Raw genomic sequence first — 20770 nt, forward strand, 5'->3', positions numbered from 1 at the left:
CAACCACCCCTCCAAAATCCTCAACTATAGCACCAACGTCAAAAACTAATGCAGCAACCACAACTATACCTGACACCTCAACAACTATTGATGCAACTACAACTTTGGCTTTGACAAACACTGCTTCAGTATCCTCAAGTATTGCACCAATTTCAACAACTGATGCAGCAACCACAACTCCGGCTGACACCACAAAAACTACTGATGCTACAATTTTGACTTCCACTACCACCCCTCCCAAATCTTCAACTGTAGCACCAACGTTAACAAGAGCCGATGAATCAACCACAACTCTGCCTGGCACCACAACTACTACTGATGCAACAACAACTTTGGCTTCCACAACCATCCCTCCAACATCCTCAGCTACAGTACCAATGTGGACAAATGATGGAATTACATCAACTATGCCTGAGTTTTCAACAACTATTAATTTTGGCTTCTACAACGACCCCTCCAAAATCCTCAACTACAGCAAAAATGTCAACAACTGATGCAGCAACCACAACTATAACTGACATCACAACAACTACTGATGAAACAATTTTTACTTCCTCAACCACCCCTCCAAAATCCTCAACTATAGCACCAACGTCAACAATGACAAATGATGGAATTACATCAACTATGCCTGACTTTTCAACAACTATTGATGCAACAGCAATTTTAGCTACCACAACCACACTTTCAACAGCTTCAACTGTGGCACAAATGTCAACAACAACTGATGCAGAAAAAACAACTCTGTCTGACACCACAAAAACCTCTGATGTAACAACAACTTTGGCTTTTGCAACCACATCTCCAATGTCAACAACTGTTGCAGCAACCACAACAATGCCTGACACCACAACAACTATAGATGCAACAACAACAACTTTGACTTCCACAACCAGCACTCCATCATCACCATCTGATGGAGCAACCACAACTATGCCCGACACCACAAAAGCTATTTACGCAACAACAATTTTGGCTTCCACAACCAGTACCCCAACATCCTCAACTATAGCACCAGCGTCAACAACAACTGATGTATCAACCACAACTCTGTCTGACACCACTACAACTACTGATGAAACAACAACTTTGGATTCCACAAACACTGTTGCACTAACGTCAACAATAGCTGATGAATCAACCACAACTCTGCCTGACACCACAACAACTACTGATGCAACAACAACTTTGGATTCCACAACCAACCCTCTAATGTCAACCACTGATGCATCAACCACAACTATACCTGACACCTCAACAACTATTGATGCAACTACAACTTTGGTTTTAACAAGCACTGTTTTATTATCATCAAGTATTGCACCAATTTCAACAACTGATGTAGCAACCACAGCTCTGCCTGACACCACAACAACTACTGATGCAACAATTGTGACTTCCTCAACCACCCCTCCAAAATCCTCAACTATAGCACCAACGTCAAAAACTAATGCAGCAACCACAACTATACCTGACACCACAACAACTATTGATGCAACTACAAGTTTGGCTTTGACAAACACTGTTTCAATATCCTCAAGTGTTGCACCAATTTCAACAACTGATTCAGCAACCACAACTCTGTCTGACACCACAAAAACTAATGATGCTACAATTTTGACTTCTACAACCACCCCTCCAACATCTTCGACTGTAGCAACAACGTCAAAAACAACTGATGAATCAACCACAACTCTGCCTGACACCACAACAACTACTGATGCAACAATTTTGGCTTCTACAACGACCCCTCCAAAATCCTCAACTACAGCACAAATGTCAACCACTGATGCATCAACCACAACTCGGTCTGACACCAAAACAAGTACTGATGCAACAATTTTTGCTTCCACAACCACCCCTCCAAAATCCTCAACTATAGCACCAATGTCAACAACTGATGCAGCAACCAAAACTATACCTGACACCACAACAACTATTGATGCAACAACAACAAATTTGACTTCCACAACCACACCTCCAGCGTCAACATCTGATGGAGCAACCACAACTATGACCGACACCATAAAAGCACAATGCCTGACACCACAACAACTATAGATGCAACAACAACAACCTTGACTTCCACAACCAGCACTCCAGCATCAACATCTGATGGAGCAACCACAACTATGCCCGACACCATAAAAGCTATTTACACAACCACAACTTTGGCTTCCACAACCAGTACCCCAACTTCCTTAACTATAGCACCAGCGTCAACAACAACTGATGCATCAACCACAACTCTGTCTGACACCACAACAACTATAGATGCAACAACAACAACTTTGGATTCCACAACCAACCCTCTAATGTCAACCACTGATGCATCAACCACAACTATACCTGATACCTCAACAACTATTGATGCAAATGCAACTTTGGTTTTAACAAGAACTGTTTTATTATCATCAAGTATTGCACCAATTTCAACAACTGATGCAATAACCACAACTCTGCCTGACACCACAAAAACTACTGAGGCTACAATTTTAACTTCCACAAGCACCCCTCCGACATCTTCGACTGTAGCACCAACGTCAACAACAACTGATGAATCAACCACAGCTCTGCCTGACACCACAACAACTACTGATGCAACAATTGTGACTTCCACAACCACCCCTCCAAAATCCTCAACTTTAGCACCAACGTCAAAAACTGATGCAGCAACCACATCTATATCTGACACCACAACAACTATTGATGTAACTACAACTTTGGCTTTGACAAACACTGTTTCAATATCCTCAAGTGTTGCACCAATTTCAACCAGCAACCACAACTCTGTCTGACACCACAAAAACTACTGATGCTACAATTTTGACTTCTACAACCACCCCTCCAACATCTTTGACTGTAGCAACAACATTAAAAACAACTGATGAATCAACCACAAGTCTGCCTGACACCACAAAAACTACTGATGCAACAACATCTTTGGATACCACAACCACCTTTCCAACACCCTCAACTGTGGCAGCAATGACAACCATATCTGTTGCAGCAACTACAACTCTGTCTGACACCACTACAACTACTGATGCAACAACAACTTTGGATTTCACAACCACCCCTCTAATGTCAACCACTGATGAATCAACCACAACTCTGTCTGACACCAAAACAACTACTGATGCAACAATTTTTGCTTCCACAACCACCCCTCCAAAATCCTCAACTATAGCACCAATCTCAACAACTGATGCAGCAACCACAACTATACCTGACACCAGAACAACTATTGATGCTACAATTTTGACTTCCACAACCACCCCTCCAACATCTTCGACTGTAGCACCAATGTTAACAACAGCCGATGAATCAACCACAACTCTGCCTGACACCACAACAACTACTGATGCAATAACATCTTTGGCTACCAAAACCACCTTTCTATCTTCCTCAACTGTGGCACCAACGGCAACAATATCTGATGCAGCAACTACAGCTATGCCAGGCACTGCAACAAACATTGTTGCAAAAACTTTGACTTCCACAACCATCCCTCCAACATCCTCAGCTACTGTATCAGTGTTGACAAATGATGGAATTACATCAACTATGCCTGACTTTTCAACAACTATTGATGCAACAAAAACTTTAGCTACCACAACCACACTTTCAACAGCCTCAGATGTGGCACAAATATCAACAACAACTGATGCAGAAATAACAACTCTGTCTGACACCACAAAAATGTCTGATGTAACAACAACTTTGGCTTTTACAACCACATCTCCAATGTCAACAACTGTTGCAGCAACCACAACAATGCCTGACACCACAACAACTATAGATGCAACAACAACAACTCCCTCTAATGTCAACCACTGATGCATCAACCACAACTATACCTGACTCCTCAACAACTATTGATGCAACTACAACTTTGGTTTTAACAAGCACTGTTTTATTAAAATCAAGTATTGCACCAATTTCAACAACTGATGCAGCAACCACAGCTCTGCCTGACACCACAACAACTACTGATGGAACAATTGTGACTTCCTCAACCACCACTCCAAAATCCTCAACTATAGCACCAACGTCAAAAACTAATGCAGCAACCACAACTATACCTGACACCACAACAGCTATTGATGCAACTACAACTTTGGCTTTGACAAACACTGTTTCAATATCCTCAAGTGTTGCACCAATTTCAACAACTGATTCAGTAACCACAACTCTGCCTGACACCACAAAAACTACTGATGCAACAAAATCTTTGGCTACCACAACCACCTTTCCAACACCCTCAACTGTGGCACCAACGGCAACAATATCTGACGCAGCAAGTACAACTCTGTCTGACACCACAGCAACTACTGATGCAACAACAACTTTGGATTCCACAACCACCCCTCCAACATTCTCAGCTACAGTACCAGTGTTTACAAATGATGGAATTACATCAACTATGCCTGACATTTCAACAACTATTGATGCAACAACAACTTTAGCTACCACAACCACACTTTCAACAGCTTCAACTGTGGCACAGATGTCAACAAAAACTGATGCAGAAACAACAACTCTGTCTGACATCACAAAAACATCTGATGTAACAACAAATTTGGCTTTTACAACCACATCTCCAATGTCAACAACTGTTGCAGCAACCACAACAATGCCTGTCACCACAACAACTATAGATGCAACAACAACAACTTTGACTTCCACAACCACCCCTCCAGCATCAAAATCTGATGGAGCAACCACAACTATGCCCGACACCACAAAAGCTATTTACGCAACAACAATTTGGGCTTCCACAAACAGCACCCCAACATCCTCAACTATAGCACCAGCGTCAACAACAACTGATGCATCAAACACAACTCTGTCTGACACCCCTACAACTACTGATGCAACTACAAGTTTGGATTCCACAACCACCCCTCTAATGTCAACTACTCATGCATCAACCACGACTCTGCCTGACACCACAACAACTACTGATGCAACAACATCTTTGGCTACCACAACCACCTTTCCAACACCCTCAACTGTGGCACCAGCGGCAAGAATATCTGATGCAGCTAATGTCAACCACTGATGCATCAACCACAACTCTGCCTGACACCACAAGTACTGATGCAACAACATCTTTGGCTACCACAACCACCTTTCTAACACCCTCAAATGTGGCACCAACAGCAACAATATCTGATTCAGCAACCACAACTCTGACTGAGAACACGAAAACTACTGATACTACAATTTTGACTTCCACAAGCACCCCTCCAACATCTTCAACTCTAGCACCAACGTCAACAACAACTGATGCAGCAACCACAACTCTGTCTGACACCACAACACCTACTGATGCAACAACAACTTTGGATTCCACAACCACCCCTCTAATGTCAACTACTGATGCATCAACCACAACTCTGTCTGACACCACAACACCTACTGATGCAACAACAACTTTGGATTCCACAACCACCCCTCTAATGTCAACTACTGATGCATCAACCACAACTCTGTCTGACACCACAACACCTACTGATGCAACAACAACTTTGGATTCCACAACCACCCCTCTAATGTCAACTACTGATGCATCAACCACAACTCTGTCTGACACCACAACACCTACTGATGCAACAACAACTTTGGATTCCACAACCACCCCTCCAACATCCTCAGCTACAGTACCAGTGTTTACAAATGATGGAATTACATCAATTATGCCTGACTTTTCAACAACTATTGATGCAACAACAACTTTAGCTACCACAACCACACTTTCAACAGCTTCAACTGTGGCACAAATGTCAACAACAACTAACACAGAAACAACAACTCTGTCTGACACCACAAAAACATCTGATGTAACAACAACTTTGGCTTTTGAAACCACATCTCCAATGTCAACAACTGTTGCAGCAACCAAATCAATGCCTGACACCACAACAACTACAGATGCATCAACAACAACTTTGACTTCTGCAACCACCCCTCCAGCGTCAACATCTGATGGAGCAACCACAACTATGCCCGACACCACAAAAGCTATTTACACAACAACAATTTGGGCTTCCACAAACAGCACCCCAGCATCCTCAACTATAGCACCAGCGTCAACAACAACTGATGCATCAACCACAACTGTGGCACCAAAAGCAACAATATCTGATTCAGCAACCACAACTCTGACTGAGAACACGAAAACTACTGAAACTACAATTTTGACTTCCACAAGCACCCCTCCAAGATCTTCAACTCTAGCACCAACGTCCACAACAACTGATGAATCAACCACAGCTCTGCCTGACACCGCAACAACTACTGATGCAACAACATCTTTGGCTACCACAACCACCCCTCCAAAATCCTCAACTGTAGCACCAACGTCAACAACTGATGCAGCAACCACAACTCTGTCTGACACCACAAAAACTACTGATGCTACAACTTTGACTTCTACAACCACCCTTCCAACATCTTCGACTGTAGCAACAACGTCAAAAACAACTGAAGAATCAACCACAACTCTGCCTGACACCACAAAAACTACTGATGCAACAACATCTTTGGCTTCAACAACCACCTTTCCAACACCCTCAACTGTGGCACCAATGGCAACAATATCTTATGCAGCAACTACAACTCTGTCTGACACCACAACACCTACTGATGCAACAACAATTTTGGCTTCCACAACCAGCACCCCAACATCCTCAACTATAGCAACAGCGTCAACAACAACTGATGCATCAACCACAACTCTGTCTGACACCACAACAACTACTGATGCAACTACAACTTTGGATTCCACAACCACCCCTCTAATGTCAACCACTGATGCATCAACCACAACTCTGCCTGACACCACAACAACTACTGATGCAACAACATCTTTGGCTACCACAACGACCTTTCCAACACCCGCAACTGTTGCACCAACGGCAACAATATCTGATTCAGCAACCACAACTCTGACTGAGAACACAAAAGCTACTGATGCTACAATTTTGACTTCCACAAGCACCCCTCTAACATCTTCGACTGTAGCACCAATGTTAACAACATCTGATGAATCAACCACAGCTCTGTCTGACACCACAACAACTACTGATGCAACAACATCGTTGGCTACCACAACCACCCCTCCAAAATCCTCAACTATAGCACCAACGTCAACAACTGATGCACCAACCACAACTATAACTGACACGACAACAACTATTGATGAAACTACAACTTTAGCTTTCACAAAAACTGTTTCAATATCCTCAAGTATTGCACCAATTTTAACAACTGATGCAGCAACTACAACTCTGTCTGACACCACAAAAACTACTGATGCTAAAATTTTGACTTCCACAAACACCCCTCCAACATCTTCGACTGTTGCACCAATGTCAACAATAGCTGATGAATCAACCACAACTCTGCATGACAGCACAACCACTACTGATGCAACAACATCTTTGGCTACCACAAACAGCTTTCCAACACCCTCAACTGTGGCACCAACAGCAACAATATCTGATGCAGCAACTACAACTCTGTCTGACACCACAACAACTACTGATGCAACTAGAACTTTGGCTTTGACAAACACTGTTTCAATATCCTCAAGTATTACACCAAATTTAACAACTGATGAAGCAACTACAACTCTGTCTGACACCACAACTACTGATGCAACAACAACTTTGGATTCCACAACCACCCCTCTAATGTCAACCACTGATGCATCAACCACAACTCTGTCTGACACCACAACAACTACTGATGCATCTACAACTTTGGATTCCACAACCACCCCTCTAATGTCAACCACTGATGCATCAACCAAAACTCTGCCTGACACCACAACAACTACTGATGCAAGAACATCTTTGGCTACCACAACCACCTTTCCAACACCCTCAACTGCGGAACCAACGGCAACAATATCTGATTCAGCAACCCCAACTCTGACTGAGAACACAAAAACTACTGATGCTACAATTTTAACTTCCACAAAAACCCCTCCAACATCTTCGACTGTTACACCAATGTCAACAATAGCTGATAAATCAACCACAACTCTGCATGACACCACAACAACTACTGATGCAACAACAAATTTGGATTCCACAACCACCCCTCTAATGTCAACCACTGATGCATCAACCACAACTCTTTTTGACACCACAACAACTACTGATGGAACAATTTTGGATTCCACAATGACCCCTCCAAAATCTTCAACTACAGCACAAATGTCAACAACGGATGCAGCAACCACGACTATACCTGACACCACAACAACTATTGATGGAACTACATCTTTGGCTTTTATAAACACTGTTTCAATAACCTCAAGTGTTGCACCAATTTCAACAACTGATGCAGCAACCACAACTCAGTCTGACACCACAAAAACTACTGATGCTACAATTTTGACTTCCACAACCACGTCTCCAACATCCTCAACTGTGCCACCAACGGCAACAATATCTGATGCAGCAACTAAAGCTATGCCAGGCACCGCAACAACCATTGATGCAACAACAACTTTTTCTTCCACAACCATCCCTCCAACATCCTCAACTGTAGCGCCAGTGTCAAAAACTGATGCATCAACCACAACTCTGTCTGACACCACAACAACAACTAATGCAACAACAATTTTGGCTTCCACAACCACACCTCTGACATCGACAACTATAGCACCAGCATCAACATCTGATGCAGCAACCGCAACTATGCCTGACACCACAACAACTATTGATGCAACAACAACTTTGGATTCCACAACCAACCCTCTAATGTCAACCACTGATGCATCAACCACAACTCTGTCTGACACCACAACAACTACTGATGCAACAATTTTGGCTTCCTCAACCACACCTCAAAAATCCTCAACTATAGCACAAACACTAACAACTAATGCAGCAAACACAACTATACCTTACACCACAACAACTATTGATGCAACTACAATTTTGGCTGTTTCAATAACTTCAAGTGTTGCACCAATTCTAATAATTGATGCAGCAACCACAACTCTGTCTGACACCACAAAAACTACTGATGCTACAATTTTGACTTCCACAACCACGTCTCCAACATCCTCAACTGTGCCACCAACGGCAACAATATCTGATGCAGCAACTACAACCCCTCCAACATCTTTGCCTGTAGCAGCAACGTCAGCAACAGCTGATGAATCAACCACAACTCTGCATGACACCACAAGAACTACTGATGCAACAACATATTTGGCTACAACAACCACCTTTCTAACCCTCTCAAGTTTGGCACCAACAGCAACAATATCTGATGCTGCAACTACAGCTATGCCAGGCACCACAACAACCATTGATGCAACAACAACTTTAGCTACCACAACCATCCCTCCAACATCCTCAGCTACAGTACCAATGTTGACAAATGATGGAATTACAACAACTATGCCTGACTTTTCAACAACTATTGATGCAACAACAACTTTAGCTACCACAACCACCCTTTCAACATCTTCAACTGTGGCAAAAATGTCAACAACAAGAACTGATGCTGAAACAACAACTCTGTCTGACACCTCAAAAAATTTGGATGTAACAACAACTTTGAGTTTTACAACCACATCTCCAATTTCAACAACTGATGCAGCAACCACAACTATGCCTGACACCACAACAACTATTGATGCAACAACAACAACTTTGACTTCCACAACCACCCCTCCAGCATCAACATCTGATACAGCAACCACAACTATGTCCGACACCACAAAAGCTATTTACGCAACAACAATTTTGGCTTCCACAACCAGTACCCCAACATCCTCAACTATAGCACCAGTGTCTATAACGACTGATGCATCAACGTCAATTCTGTCTGACACCACAACAACTACTGATGCAACAACAACTTTGACTTCCACAACCACCCCTCCAGCATCAACATCTGATGCAGCAACCACAACTATGCCCGACACCACAAAAGCTATTTACGCAACAACAGTTTTGGCTTCCACAACCAGTACCCCAACATCCTCAACTATAGCACCAGTGTCTATAACGACTGATGCATCAACGACAATTCTGTCTGACACCACAACAACTACTGATGCAACAACAACTTTAGCTACCACAACCACCTTTCCAACATCCTCAACTATAGCACCAGTGTCTATAACGACTGATGCATCAACGACAATTCTGTCTGACACCACAACAACTACTGATGCAACAACAACTTTGGATTCCACAAACACCGCTCTAATGTCAACCACTGATGCATCAACCACAACTCTGTCTGAGACCACAACAACTACTGATGCAACAAATTTGGCTTCCACAACCACCCCTCCAAAATCCTCAACTATAGAACCAACATCAACAACTGATGCAGCAACCACAACTATACCTGACACCTCAACAACTATTGATGCAACTACAACTTTGGCTTTGACAAACACTGCTTCAGTATCCTCAAGTATTGCACCAATTTCAACAATTGATGCAGCAACCACAACTTTGTCTGACACCACAAAATCTACTGATGCTACAATTTTTACTTCCACAATCACCCCTCCAACATCTTCGACTGTAGCACCAACGTCAACAACAACTGATGAATCAACCACAACTATGCCTGACACCACAACAACTACGGATGCAACAACATCTTTGGCTACCACAACCACCTTTCCAACATCCTCAACTGTTGAAGCAACGTCAACAACATCTGATGCAGCAACCACAAGTATGCCTGACACCACAACAATGATTGATGCAACAACAACTTTGGCTTCCACAATCACTCCTACAACATCCTCAACTGTAGCGCCAGTGTCAAAAACTGATGCATCAACCACAACTATGCCTGACACCACAACAACTATTGATGCAACAATTTTGGCTTCTACAATCACCCCTCCAAAATCCTCAACTATAGCACCAACGTCAACAACTGATGCAGCAACCACAACTATGCCTGACACCACAACAACTATTGATGCAACAATTTTGGCTTCTACAATCACCCCTCCAAAATCCTCAACTATAGCACCAACGTCAACAACTGATGCAGCAACCACAACTATACCTGACACCACAACAACTATTGATGCAACTACAACTTTGGCTTTCACAAATACTGTTTCAACATCCTCAAGTATTGCACCAATTTCAACAACTGATGCAGCAATCACAACTATGCATGGCACCACAAAAGCTATTTACGCAACAGCAACTTTGGCTTCCACAGCCTGCTCCCCAACATCCTCAATTATAGCACCAGCGTCAGCAACAACTGATGCATCAACCACGACTCTGTCTGACACCACAACGACAACTGTTGGAACCACAACTGTGCCTTACACCAAAATAACTATTGATGCAACAACATCTTTGGCTTTCACAACCACTCCTCCAACATCCTCAACTGTAGCACAAGCATCAACAACTGATGCGGCAACCACAGCTATACCAGAGACCACAAGAATTATTGATGCAACAACTACTTTGGCTTCCAGAACCACAACTCCAACATCTTCAACTCTGCCACCAATGTTAACAACAACTGATACAGCAAAGGCAACTCTATCTGATACCACAACACCTATAGATGCAACAACAACTTTGGCTTCCACAATCACTCCTATAACATCCTCAACTGTAGTGCCAGCATCAGCAACTGATGCAGCAACCACAACTATGCCTGACACCACAATAACTATTGATGCAACAACAACTTTATCTGCCAGAACCACCCCTCCAACATCCTCAAATATAGGACCAACGTCAACAACTGATGCTGCAACCACAGCTATTCCTGACACCACAAGTATGGATGCAACAACAGCTTTAGCTGCCACAACCACCCTCTCAAAATCTTTAACTGTGGCACCAATGTCAACAATAACTGATGCAGAAACGGCAACTCGATCTGATACCACAACAACTATAGATGCAACAACAACTTTGGCTTCCACAATCATTTTTAAAACATCCTCAACTGTAGTGCCAACAACAGCAACTGATGCATCAACTACAACTCTGCCTGACACCACAACAACTTCTGATGCAACAATAACTTTGGCTTCCACAACCACCCCTCAATCATCAACAACTGATGCAGAAAGCAAAGCTCTGACTGACACCACAACAACAATTTATGCAACAACAACGAATAATGGATCAACCACAACTATACCTGACAATGCAACAACTATTGATGCAACTACAACTTTGGCATTCACAAACACTGGTTTAACATCTTCAAGTATTGCACCAACTTCAACAACTGATGCAGCAACCACAACCCTGTCTGAAACCAGAAAAACTATTGAACCAACAACTTTGGCTTCCACAACCACCCCTCCAACATCCTCAACCTTAGCACCAGCGTCAACAACTGATGCATCAACCACAACTCTGTCTGATAACACAAAAAGTATTGATGCAATAATAACTTTGGCTTCAACAACTACCCCTCCAAAATCAACAACTGAAGCAGCAACCATAAACATGCATTTCTCCACAAAAACTATTGATGCAGCAACAATTTTGGCTTCCACAACCATGCCTTCAACATCCTCAACCGCAGCATCAACATTGACAACTGATGCAGCAACAACAACTTTGACTGACACCACAACAATTATTGACTCAACAAATTTGGCTTCCACAAATACTCGTCCAACATCCTTGTCTGTAGCTCAAATGTCAACTACAACTGGCTCATCAACCACAACTCTGTCTGACACCACAACAACTACTGATGCTACAACAACTTTGGCATCAACAACCACCCCTCCAACGTCAACAACTGATGCTGCAACTACAACTATGCCTGACACCACAATAAGTATTGATGCAACAACAAATTTGGCTTCCACAACCACCCCTCCAAAATCCTCAACTGCAGTACCAATGACAACAACTGATGCACAAACCACTGCTATGCCTGACTCCAAAAAAACTATGCCTGACACCACAACAGCTGTTGATGCAACAACAACTTTGTCTTCTACATCCACCTTTCCAACATCCTCAACAGTGGCACCAAATTTAACAACAGCTGATGCATCTACCAAAAGTATGCCTGACACAACAACACCTACTGATACAACAATAACTTTGGCTTCCACAACCACCCTTCCAACATCCTCAACTATAGCATCAGCGTCAACTACTGATGCAGCATCAAAAACTATGCCTAACACCATAAAACCTACTCATGCAACAACAACTTTGGCTTCCACAACCACTCCTCCAGCATCCTCAACCATAGCACAAACGTTGACAAATCATGCAGCAACAACAACTATGCCTGACACCACAAAAACTACTGATGCAACAACAACTTTGGCTTCCACAACAACTCCTCCAACATTCTCAACTATTACACAAAACACCACAACTCATCCAGAATCTACAACTATGCCTGAAATCAGTACAAGTATTGGTGAAAAAGCTACAACTTTGACCCCCACAAGCACCACAACCCCTCCAACTTTGGTGGAGGAGTCAGTGACAACATCATCCACGAATATTCATCCAACAAGCACAACAATGTCTGAGATGAAAATTACTACCTTTGGTGCATTAAATACAGATATAACTGATTCAACAACCACACCTAATTCTAAAATCACAACAACTAGTAGACAAACAATTACAACCAGAATGTCCTCCTCAACATTGGTGGAAGAGCCAACGACAGCACAATCACAAGCTACATCTAATTTAAATACAACAACATTTCCGGGGTTTACAACAACAGCTTTGACTAATCCTCAGACAGAAAATAATCCTACAATGCACTTCCCAACATCTACAGCAGTCCTTGGCAAAACAAGCTTACCTCTAATGAACAGAACTGGTTCAGCACTGGTTACAAGCAAAGTACAGTTCAACTCCGCATCCCCAGTCCCCAGAGAAACTCAGGTCCTCATTGTTATCAACACTCTTCTCAAATCCAGAGATTCACAGCCCAACAAATCAGTTCAAGTGCTGAATGTCACCTATAAGAGTAAGTTTCATTGTTTTGAGTTGAAAAGTTTTTGAAATATGAATGTGCCGACTATAATGTTAATGTGAAGCCAAGACACAATCCATATATTTCCCTTCAAACAGATATCTCAGAGACCTCCTATGCAATCATCTTTACATTTAACCTGATTGACATTAGTATACCAGAGGACCCTGAGCTAAAGAACAACACCTATCAGCACCTGCAGAATGTTATAGATCTCTCACATTTATGATGAATATGTGTTGATATTACTCTGCAGTTGAACACACTTCTGAATGAACCTGGCCATCAGGTTTTTAAAGCCAAGTCCTCCAAATTCAAGTAAGATGATTTCATTTTTGAATCATGTTTATTCATATTGTTAATTCACTGTAGCATTTTTGTATATAAAACAATCAAACCTTAAAAGACCTAAACTGTTAATCTATTTTGCTCATATTGACTGAAGCTATTTCAAAATAACCTCCAACTGCACCTAATATCCACTTCCATTTCAGAATCAATTTATTATTTTGCTTTCTATCCTTTTGACATTTCAAAACATTTCCCTCTAGGTGCACAGAAAACCACATTGAGGGCAGTATGGAATATATCTTTAACAGCAAAGATCAACCCACCATTTTGTTAAAGGAGCTTAATTTACAGAACAGTATGTCAATTCCAATGATACAATAAAACAATATATATGTCATGGATGTTCATGCCATTTTCACTGTATAATTTACCATGTGTTTCTCATCCAGTAATCAATTTTGTTTTACAGGCTTAATAACAACGACCCTTGCAAAACCAGGCACATCTACAACCACTAAAGAAACTACAACTTTGTACGAAAAATAATCAGTCTTATTAAAAGGGAAATCATTTATATTACCTATGCTGTAGATTCCTTATATTTAAATGTTCCTTTTCAGGATTGGGAGGGTGATTTTTTACATTCGGCTCATTTTTATCACACGGGGCCCCATACCAAGTGAGAGCCATGTTCAACATTTGGTCAACTTACTGCTGGCCCCACGTCTCAGAGCTAAACAAGACACAGCACAGACCCTGAATGATCCTGTGAGCTATGTGAATGCCAGCTATGAGAGTGAGTTGTTCTCTTCTGCTTAGATTTGCTTGCTGTGAATGTAAAATTTAAAACTAAACTAAAAAGTTGCACATATCAGAAATTTGGTAAGAGTGTTTAATTGATATTAAAGTTTAATGTTTTTTTTATAGTGCATGATGATTTTTGTAAATAAAAAATATTTATTTATTTATTTTATTTTTTTACCTATCCAAGCTACAATATATCACTCTCCTATTTTGAGCAGGAGGATAAATATGACATTTCACCACCTATATGTATAATCAACTAATTAGTGTTATATACTGTGTTCTTATTAAGAAATTGCTGATAATTCATATGCCCTCAAATGTGGATTTGAGATCAACAGTCCATCAATGGGAGAGAAACTTGAACTCAGGGATGGCAACTACACATTCATTCAAAACTCCATAAAAAGAAAGGTGGGTTTGAGAATGTTTTAGACAGAAATTAAGAAGACACATTAACCTTAAAATATGATCATAAAACAATTCATCTCTGTATTTATTAATAAATTCTTCAGCTGAACCAGATCTTAAGTGACTCTGACACTTCTGTTGAGTTCAACAAAGCCAATTTCACGTATGTAATTACTTTTTGTTTTATACTTTAATCAGAGCAATGATGTGGCTTCAAGTGAGTTAAAAAACTGCTTTAACTTCCCCCAGGAAAAATTCCATGGAGGTCATTGCTGATATTGACTATATTTTCCGGCAACAAGACATCAAGTCACCCAGTGACTTCCTCCAAGGACTTCTCAAAGTTATGAATAGTATGTATTCTTTCCATATTATAGAGATAAATTAATTCAATGTATGACAATTTAACATTATTAACTAGCCTACTATTTCATGTTTTAAATATATTATCCATATACAGTATATATATATATATATAAAAAAAATGTTTATAGTATATACAGTATATATTTATGATATCATGATATTATGATTTATGATTATGATTTATTTATTTTATGCATTCTTCTTCTCCTTAAATATATCTCCTAAAATATTTTTTGCACTACAGGCTTAACAACTTCAGCTCCAACAGGGAATAAAACAACTCAGAAACCTGTACAAACACCAAATGTGTAAGTATAAAATTTAAGAATAAATTGTATTGTGTAAAAGGTAAACATTTTATTCATTATCTCTCTCACCATTATTCCTCTTTACCTTCTTTTTCAGGATTGGGAGGGTGATTATTCACATTCGGCTCATATTTATCACACGGGGCCCTGTACCAAGTGAGGCAAAAATATTGCAGTTGGCAAACTTTCTGCTGGCTGCACGTTTCAGAACTAAACGAGAACTAAGGCCACAAAGCTTAGGTACCCCTGTGAGCTTTGTGAATGTTACTTACATAAGTGAGTTTTCTCTTCTCCGTGCAGTCACCAGTAAACACATTTTATATTGCAGTAAAAAGATGTATGCACACGGTATCAGCTAATATATATTATTATTATTAATTCATGTATTTATTTTTTAAAGAAATTTCTGATACGTCATATGCCCTGAATTTTGGATTTGAAATCAACAATGTTACCATGTCTCAGAAACTTGAACTCAGGGATACCACATATAAATTAATCCAGGACACTATAAATAAATTGGTAAGTCTGATACAATTTGTATTTAAAATGCCCTTATTATTATTAGTATTATTATTATCATTAAGCTTTGTTTTTGATTAAGCTCAACTATTAAACTCAAATTCTATCATCTTCAATTTTGAATAAAACAATTTTTCATTGCTGACCTGTTTAGCTGAACGAGATCCTAACTGAGCCCACAGCCACTCCATTTGTGTTCAAAGATTCCAATTTCACGTAAGATTTAAACTTTTATTAGAACAGAAATGTCCATTGCTTCTAAGACATCTAGTTTAAATGTGGTTAGATCAGATATAAAGGAAGTACACTGAGATCTTTTTGAAGGGTTCATTTGCGTCAATGTATATTTTAATCTCTCCCCAGGGGTAATTCCACCACTATTCAGGCTGATGTAAAGTATGTTTTCTCAGAAAGCGACATCCAGAAACCAAGTGCCTTTCTCTATGCACTTATTGTGGTTAATAATGGTATGTTCTTCTGCACAGAAATGTTATTGTTAGTTTTATAGTTATTTGAGATTTTTGTAATCTGAATTATTTTACACCTTGTCATCTACAGAGACTATTACCACAACTACACCTGCTACAACAAGAACCACCTTTTACTCCACAGTGCTGAGCACTACAATCACAAATAACGGCACTAATGCAGCATGGGTTGTGGCCATTATTGTCCCCTGTGCTATTGCCATCATCCTCGTACCTTGCTGGATTCTCCTTTGTGTAAGTTTTATAAAGATTTAATAAGAAATATGCATATTATAATCGAAGTGATTAGTGATAACATTTGATATAAAAATGTATATGGTTAATTCCAGTCTAACTAGGCTCTCTCTCTGTCCTCAGTGTTTGCTGTGTGGTTGCTGTACAGCATTAAGAAGACGGTGGTCCAGAAGACGGTCATACAATGTACAATACACCACTCGAAACAGCCTTTTCTAGAGAGCTCGAGACACATCAGGAAAATGACTAATTACTTATATTACTAATCCAAATTGTGATGGTGGTACTTTAAAGTTTACATTTAACTTTCCATAATGATTATGATATCTTAGAGCTTTTATAATACACTATTTATTTATTGCGCCTGTATTGCTGGACAGACAGGATCTCAAATTGTGATTAATGTAATTTATTTTCAGAATTGTTTAATGGACAAAAAATTTGTATTTACGATTTCTGTAATGTTTACAATATTTACATGTTATAATATTTTTGGATTTCCAAATAATTAATTTATTTGATATTACACTTTTCATTTTAAGGGGCAATGTTGGTAATGTTAAACTTTAAACACTTTATGCACTTTAGTTCCATGTAACTCAAAGGAAAATCCTTGTGTGCTTTACACACAGGCATAGATGTAAAACAGCAGCAACATCAATCAACACTCATTTTATCTGCATAATTTCAGATCTCATTCTTAATGATCACTTCTGTTCTGACAAGATTGTCCTGCAGCTGCTAACAGGACATTTTTATTTTAGTAAGGCATCACACAAACAGCTTTCTTAACCTTTTAAATCATAACAACATTAATAAATTTAAGAACAAATGTATATATAACCAAATGACTATATGATCTAGCAGGACCTTGCATGCATAAAAAAATAAAAACCTTTACAATGTTGAAAAATACACAAATTCTATTTATTTTGAAAGTTGTAAGTACATTTCACATGTATATCACATTCATCCACTATTTTTCCACATATTTCTAAATATAGAATTTGTTATAATTAAAAGCCATGAGCTGACACATACACAGAGCACAGGAGTCATCATCCAATCGTTTAAAATTACATTTAAATGTGTATTTAAATATAATCTGACACCCATTTTTGAGTTTTATGTTGTGGTGATAAAAAATTATAAGAGCTATATTTAAATACATTTAGATTTTTTTTTTTAAATACTTACCTAAAAAATATAAGATTTGGAATAATTCTTGAAATAGTAACTCGGTCAAATATTTATTAATCTTATATTTTAATGATGGCGCTACTTTCATATCCCTCATATCACAAGAAGGACTCGTGTTTCATACAAACGCAACTGGCGCTCTCTTGTGGCTCATCGATTGTAATGAAAATCAGGACTTCAGTATTACTATTGCCATATTGTTCCGGTGTTGGCGCTAGGTCAATTGATTTGTACATTATACATTTTTACAAATAAATTAGTTATAAATTAATACTATAAATAATTTAACTCAAATCAATCATGTCCACATAATTTGGTCAGTAGCCGTGTAATAAGCGGAATACAGTACTGTAAGTCATTACTGAATGACAACCTGTCAGTTTTTAATAAAAAATAAACCCAGACAGGGTCATGATGACATATATTTGTACATACATTCACATTCATAGCCCCAATACAAAACCTGTAAAATAAATAAAAAATATAAGTTAAATAAATGCTGATGACATTTGTACATACATTCACATTCATAGCCCCAATACAAAACCTGTAAAATAAATAAAAAATATAAGTTAAATAAATGAAAATAAAAGCTGAGTATGATTTCCCTCACAGTGCATCACAAACCCATATCCTGATATGAAGTAGCAGATAAAGTCTGGTGAATTACATTAATACAACAACAAACAAAAGCCGAATTAGAAGCTAGATAAAAAACGTTTGTCAAGACAAACTTTAGGTTGGCTTGAGAAAGCCTAGCCTGAAAGTTTGAAGAAGTTGTAAAAGCTTCAAATTTGAAGCAGTTTTGAAGTTTGAAAGTTTAGACAGAGCGAGCTGCTGAAAACAAACAAAAAACAATAGAAACCATCACAAAAATTCTAATGGTTTCCACTTTCCACTACAAATACCATTACAAACCATCAACTATACCATTACAACCATTAAAACGTTACTTTTCAGTCTGCCATTGTTTCACCGCCGGAGCAGATGTAGACAAGAATGACTCCTAAGCGATTGAGGTCTTCTGTTGTTTGATGTAGTAATGAACATAGCAGTCGTCGTTTACTCCCGATATCTGAGCCACTGAAGACGCAGTGGATTATGTTTGTTTTTGAAGGGAATGTGTCTATGGTCGCGCGAATCATTCGTGATCCAGCTTCACCTCCAGAAGTGAGTGTAAGGTTTTTTTAATGAATCTTTGCAAATCGCCTTTCCTAATAATGTGCTAATTAGCAAGTTTCACAATGAATGCAGAAAAAGTAAACAGTCCCGCAGAGAGCGGCTCGGAAGAGAGGGGCGGGTCAGCAAAGTAGGGATGGGCGTATCGATCCGAAGTATCGATATATCGATACTGACGCGAGTATCGAAAGTATCGATGATAAAGCTCTATTAACATTTAAAGGAAAATGCTACAAAACCATTCTCTGAAAAGAGCTGTTTTTGACAGGGTAAAAAATGTGTGTTTTTACACTACCATTGAGAAATTGTAACCAAACTATGTTACAGACTTTTCATTAAGACCCCAAAGAATCATATCAACTTGTGGAAAATGGGCATCCTATGACCCCTTTAACATACGTGCTACTTCAGAGTCGCTGTCTGTTTGTCAAGTGCTGAAATATTACCTTATAGACCAATTATCGGTTTGTAAACATTCAGGATGCGCACGCATCATGGTTGCAGAAAACCCGGGAGAGATACCCTTTACGGCTAAAGAATTAAAAGGATACGGTACAAAATAGTTAGGTTTAAAAAGATTATAGATTATATAGATTAGATGTTATTTTAACGAAATTAACGTTAGAGAGTGCGATAGTCTTACAGATCCGAAACAGGGATGAAGTTTGTTGTGGGCGGAGCCTATCTGGAGGCAGAAAATGACGGTTTTCGAGTGGCAGTCTACGGAGCCATGGAATAAAATAATAAAAAAAAAAGGTAAATTTGATTTTATATTTCAAAATTATTACTTTATTCTCGCAATTCCGAGATTATATTTCACAATTCTAATAAGGAAAAACAACTCGTCATTCTCTCTTTTCCCCTCGGCTCTTCTGGCTTTATTCCCTCAGATTTGACAAACTCACCATTTATGAGTTGAGTCGAGTTATAAAGTCCGAATTAGGAGATATAAACTTGCATTTG

General features: G+C 39.5%; 2 protein-coding genes across 2 annotated transcripts; both read left to right on the plus strand.

Moving 5' to 3' along the window:
- Nucleotides 1-6593: 6593 nt before the first annotated feature.
- On the plus strand, nt 6594-12589 carry LOC107692189 (hepatitis A virus cellular receptor 1-like). The gene is made up of 4 exons (XM_016491149.1): nt 6594-6746; nt 6810-6876; nt 10579-10696; nt 12523-12589. The coding sequence occupies exons 1-4, from the start codon at nt 6594-6596 to the stop codon at nt 12587-12589; spliced, it is 405 nt and encodes a 134-aa protein (XP_016346635.1).
- Nucleotides 12590-14265: 1676 nt separating this feature from the next.
- LOC107692163 (uncharacterized) lies at nt 14266-17785 on the plus strand. Its single transcript, XM_016491112.1, has 14 exons — nt 14266-14322; nt 14556-14650; nt 14765-14828; nt 14916-15091; nt 15392-15513; nt 15615-15673; nt 15760-15863; nt 16121-16184; nt 16282-16460; nt 16585-16706; nt 16861-16922; nt 17070-17173; nt 17265-17428; nt 17552-17785. Exons 2-14 carry the CDS (start codon nt 14584-14586, stop codon nt 17645-17647), a joined length of 1383 nt encoding a protein of 460 aa, XP_016346598.1. The 5' UTR covers nt 14266-14322; nt 14556-14583; the 3' UTR covers nt 17648-17785.
- Nucleotides 17786-20770: the final 2985 nt, after the last annotated feature.

This window comes from Sinocyclocheilus anshuiensis, unplaced genomic scaffold (assembly GCF_001515605.1).
Source record: "Sinocyclocheilus anshuiensis isolate Anshui unplaced genomic scaffold, SAMN03320099.WGS_v1.1 scaffold322, whole genome shotgun sequence".
Taxonomy (NCBI): domain Eukaryota; kingdom Metazoa; phylum Chordata; class Actinopteri; order Cypriniformes; family Cyprinidae; genus Sinocyclocheilus; species Sinocyclocheilus anshuiensis.

Coding starts and splice junctions, on each gene's coding strand:
- LOC107692163 (XM_016491112.1), top strand. CDS start 14,584: ATGGAATATATCTTTAACAGCAAAGATCAACCCACCATTTTGTTAAAG. Junction 15,674..15,759: donor TTCAACAAAGCCAATTTCAC/GTATGTAATTAC, acceptor AACTTCCCCCAG/GAAAAATTCCATGGAGGTCA. Junction 17,174..17,264: donor ACTTATTGTGGTTAATAATG/GTATGTTCTTCT, acceptor TGTCATCTACAG/AGACTATTACCACAACTACA.
- LOC107692189 (XM_016491149.1), top strand. CDS start 6,594: ATGGCAACAATATCTTATGCAGCAACTACAACTCTGTCTGACACCACA. Junction 6,877..10,578: donor TACTGATGCAACAACATCTT/TGGCTACCACAA, acceptor CTGTAGCACCAA/CGTCAACAACAACTGATGAA. Junction 10,697..12,522: donor TCCTCAACTGTTGAAGCAAC/GTCAACAACATC, acceptor CTATTGATGCAG/CAACAATTTTGGCTTCCACA.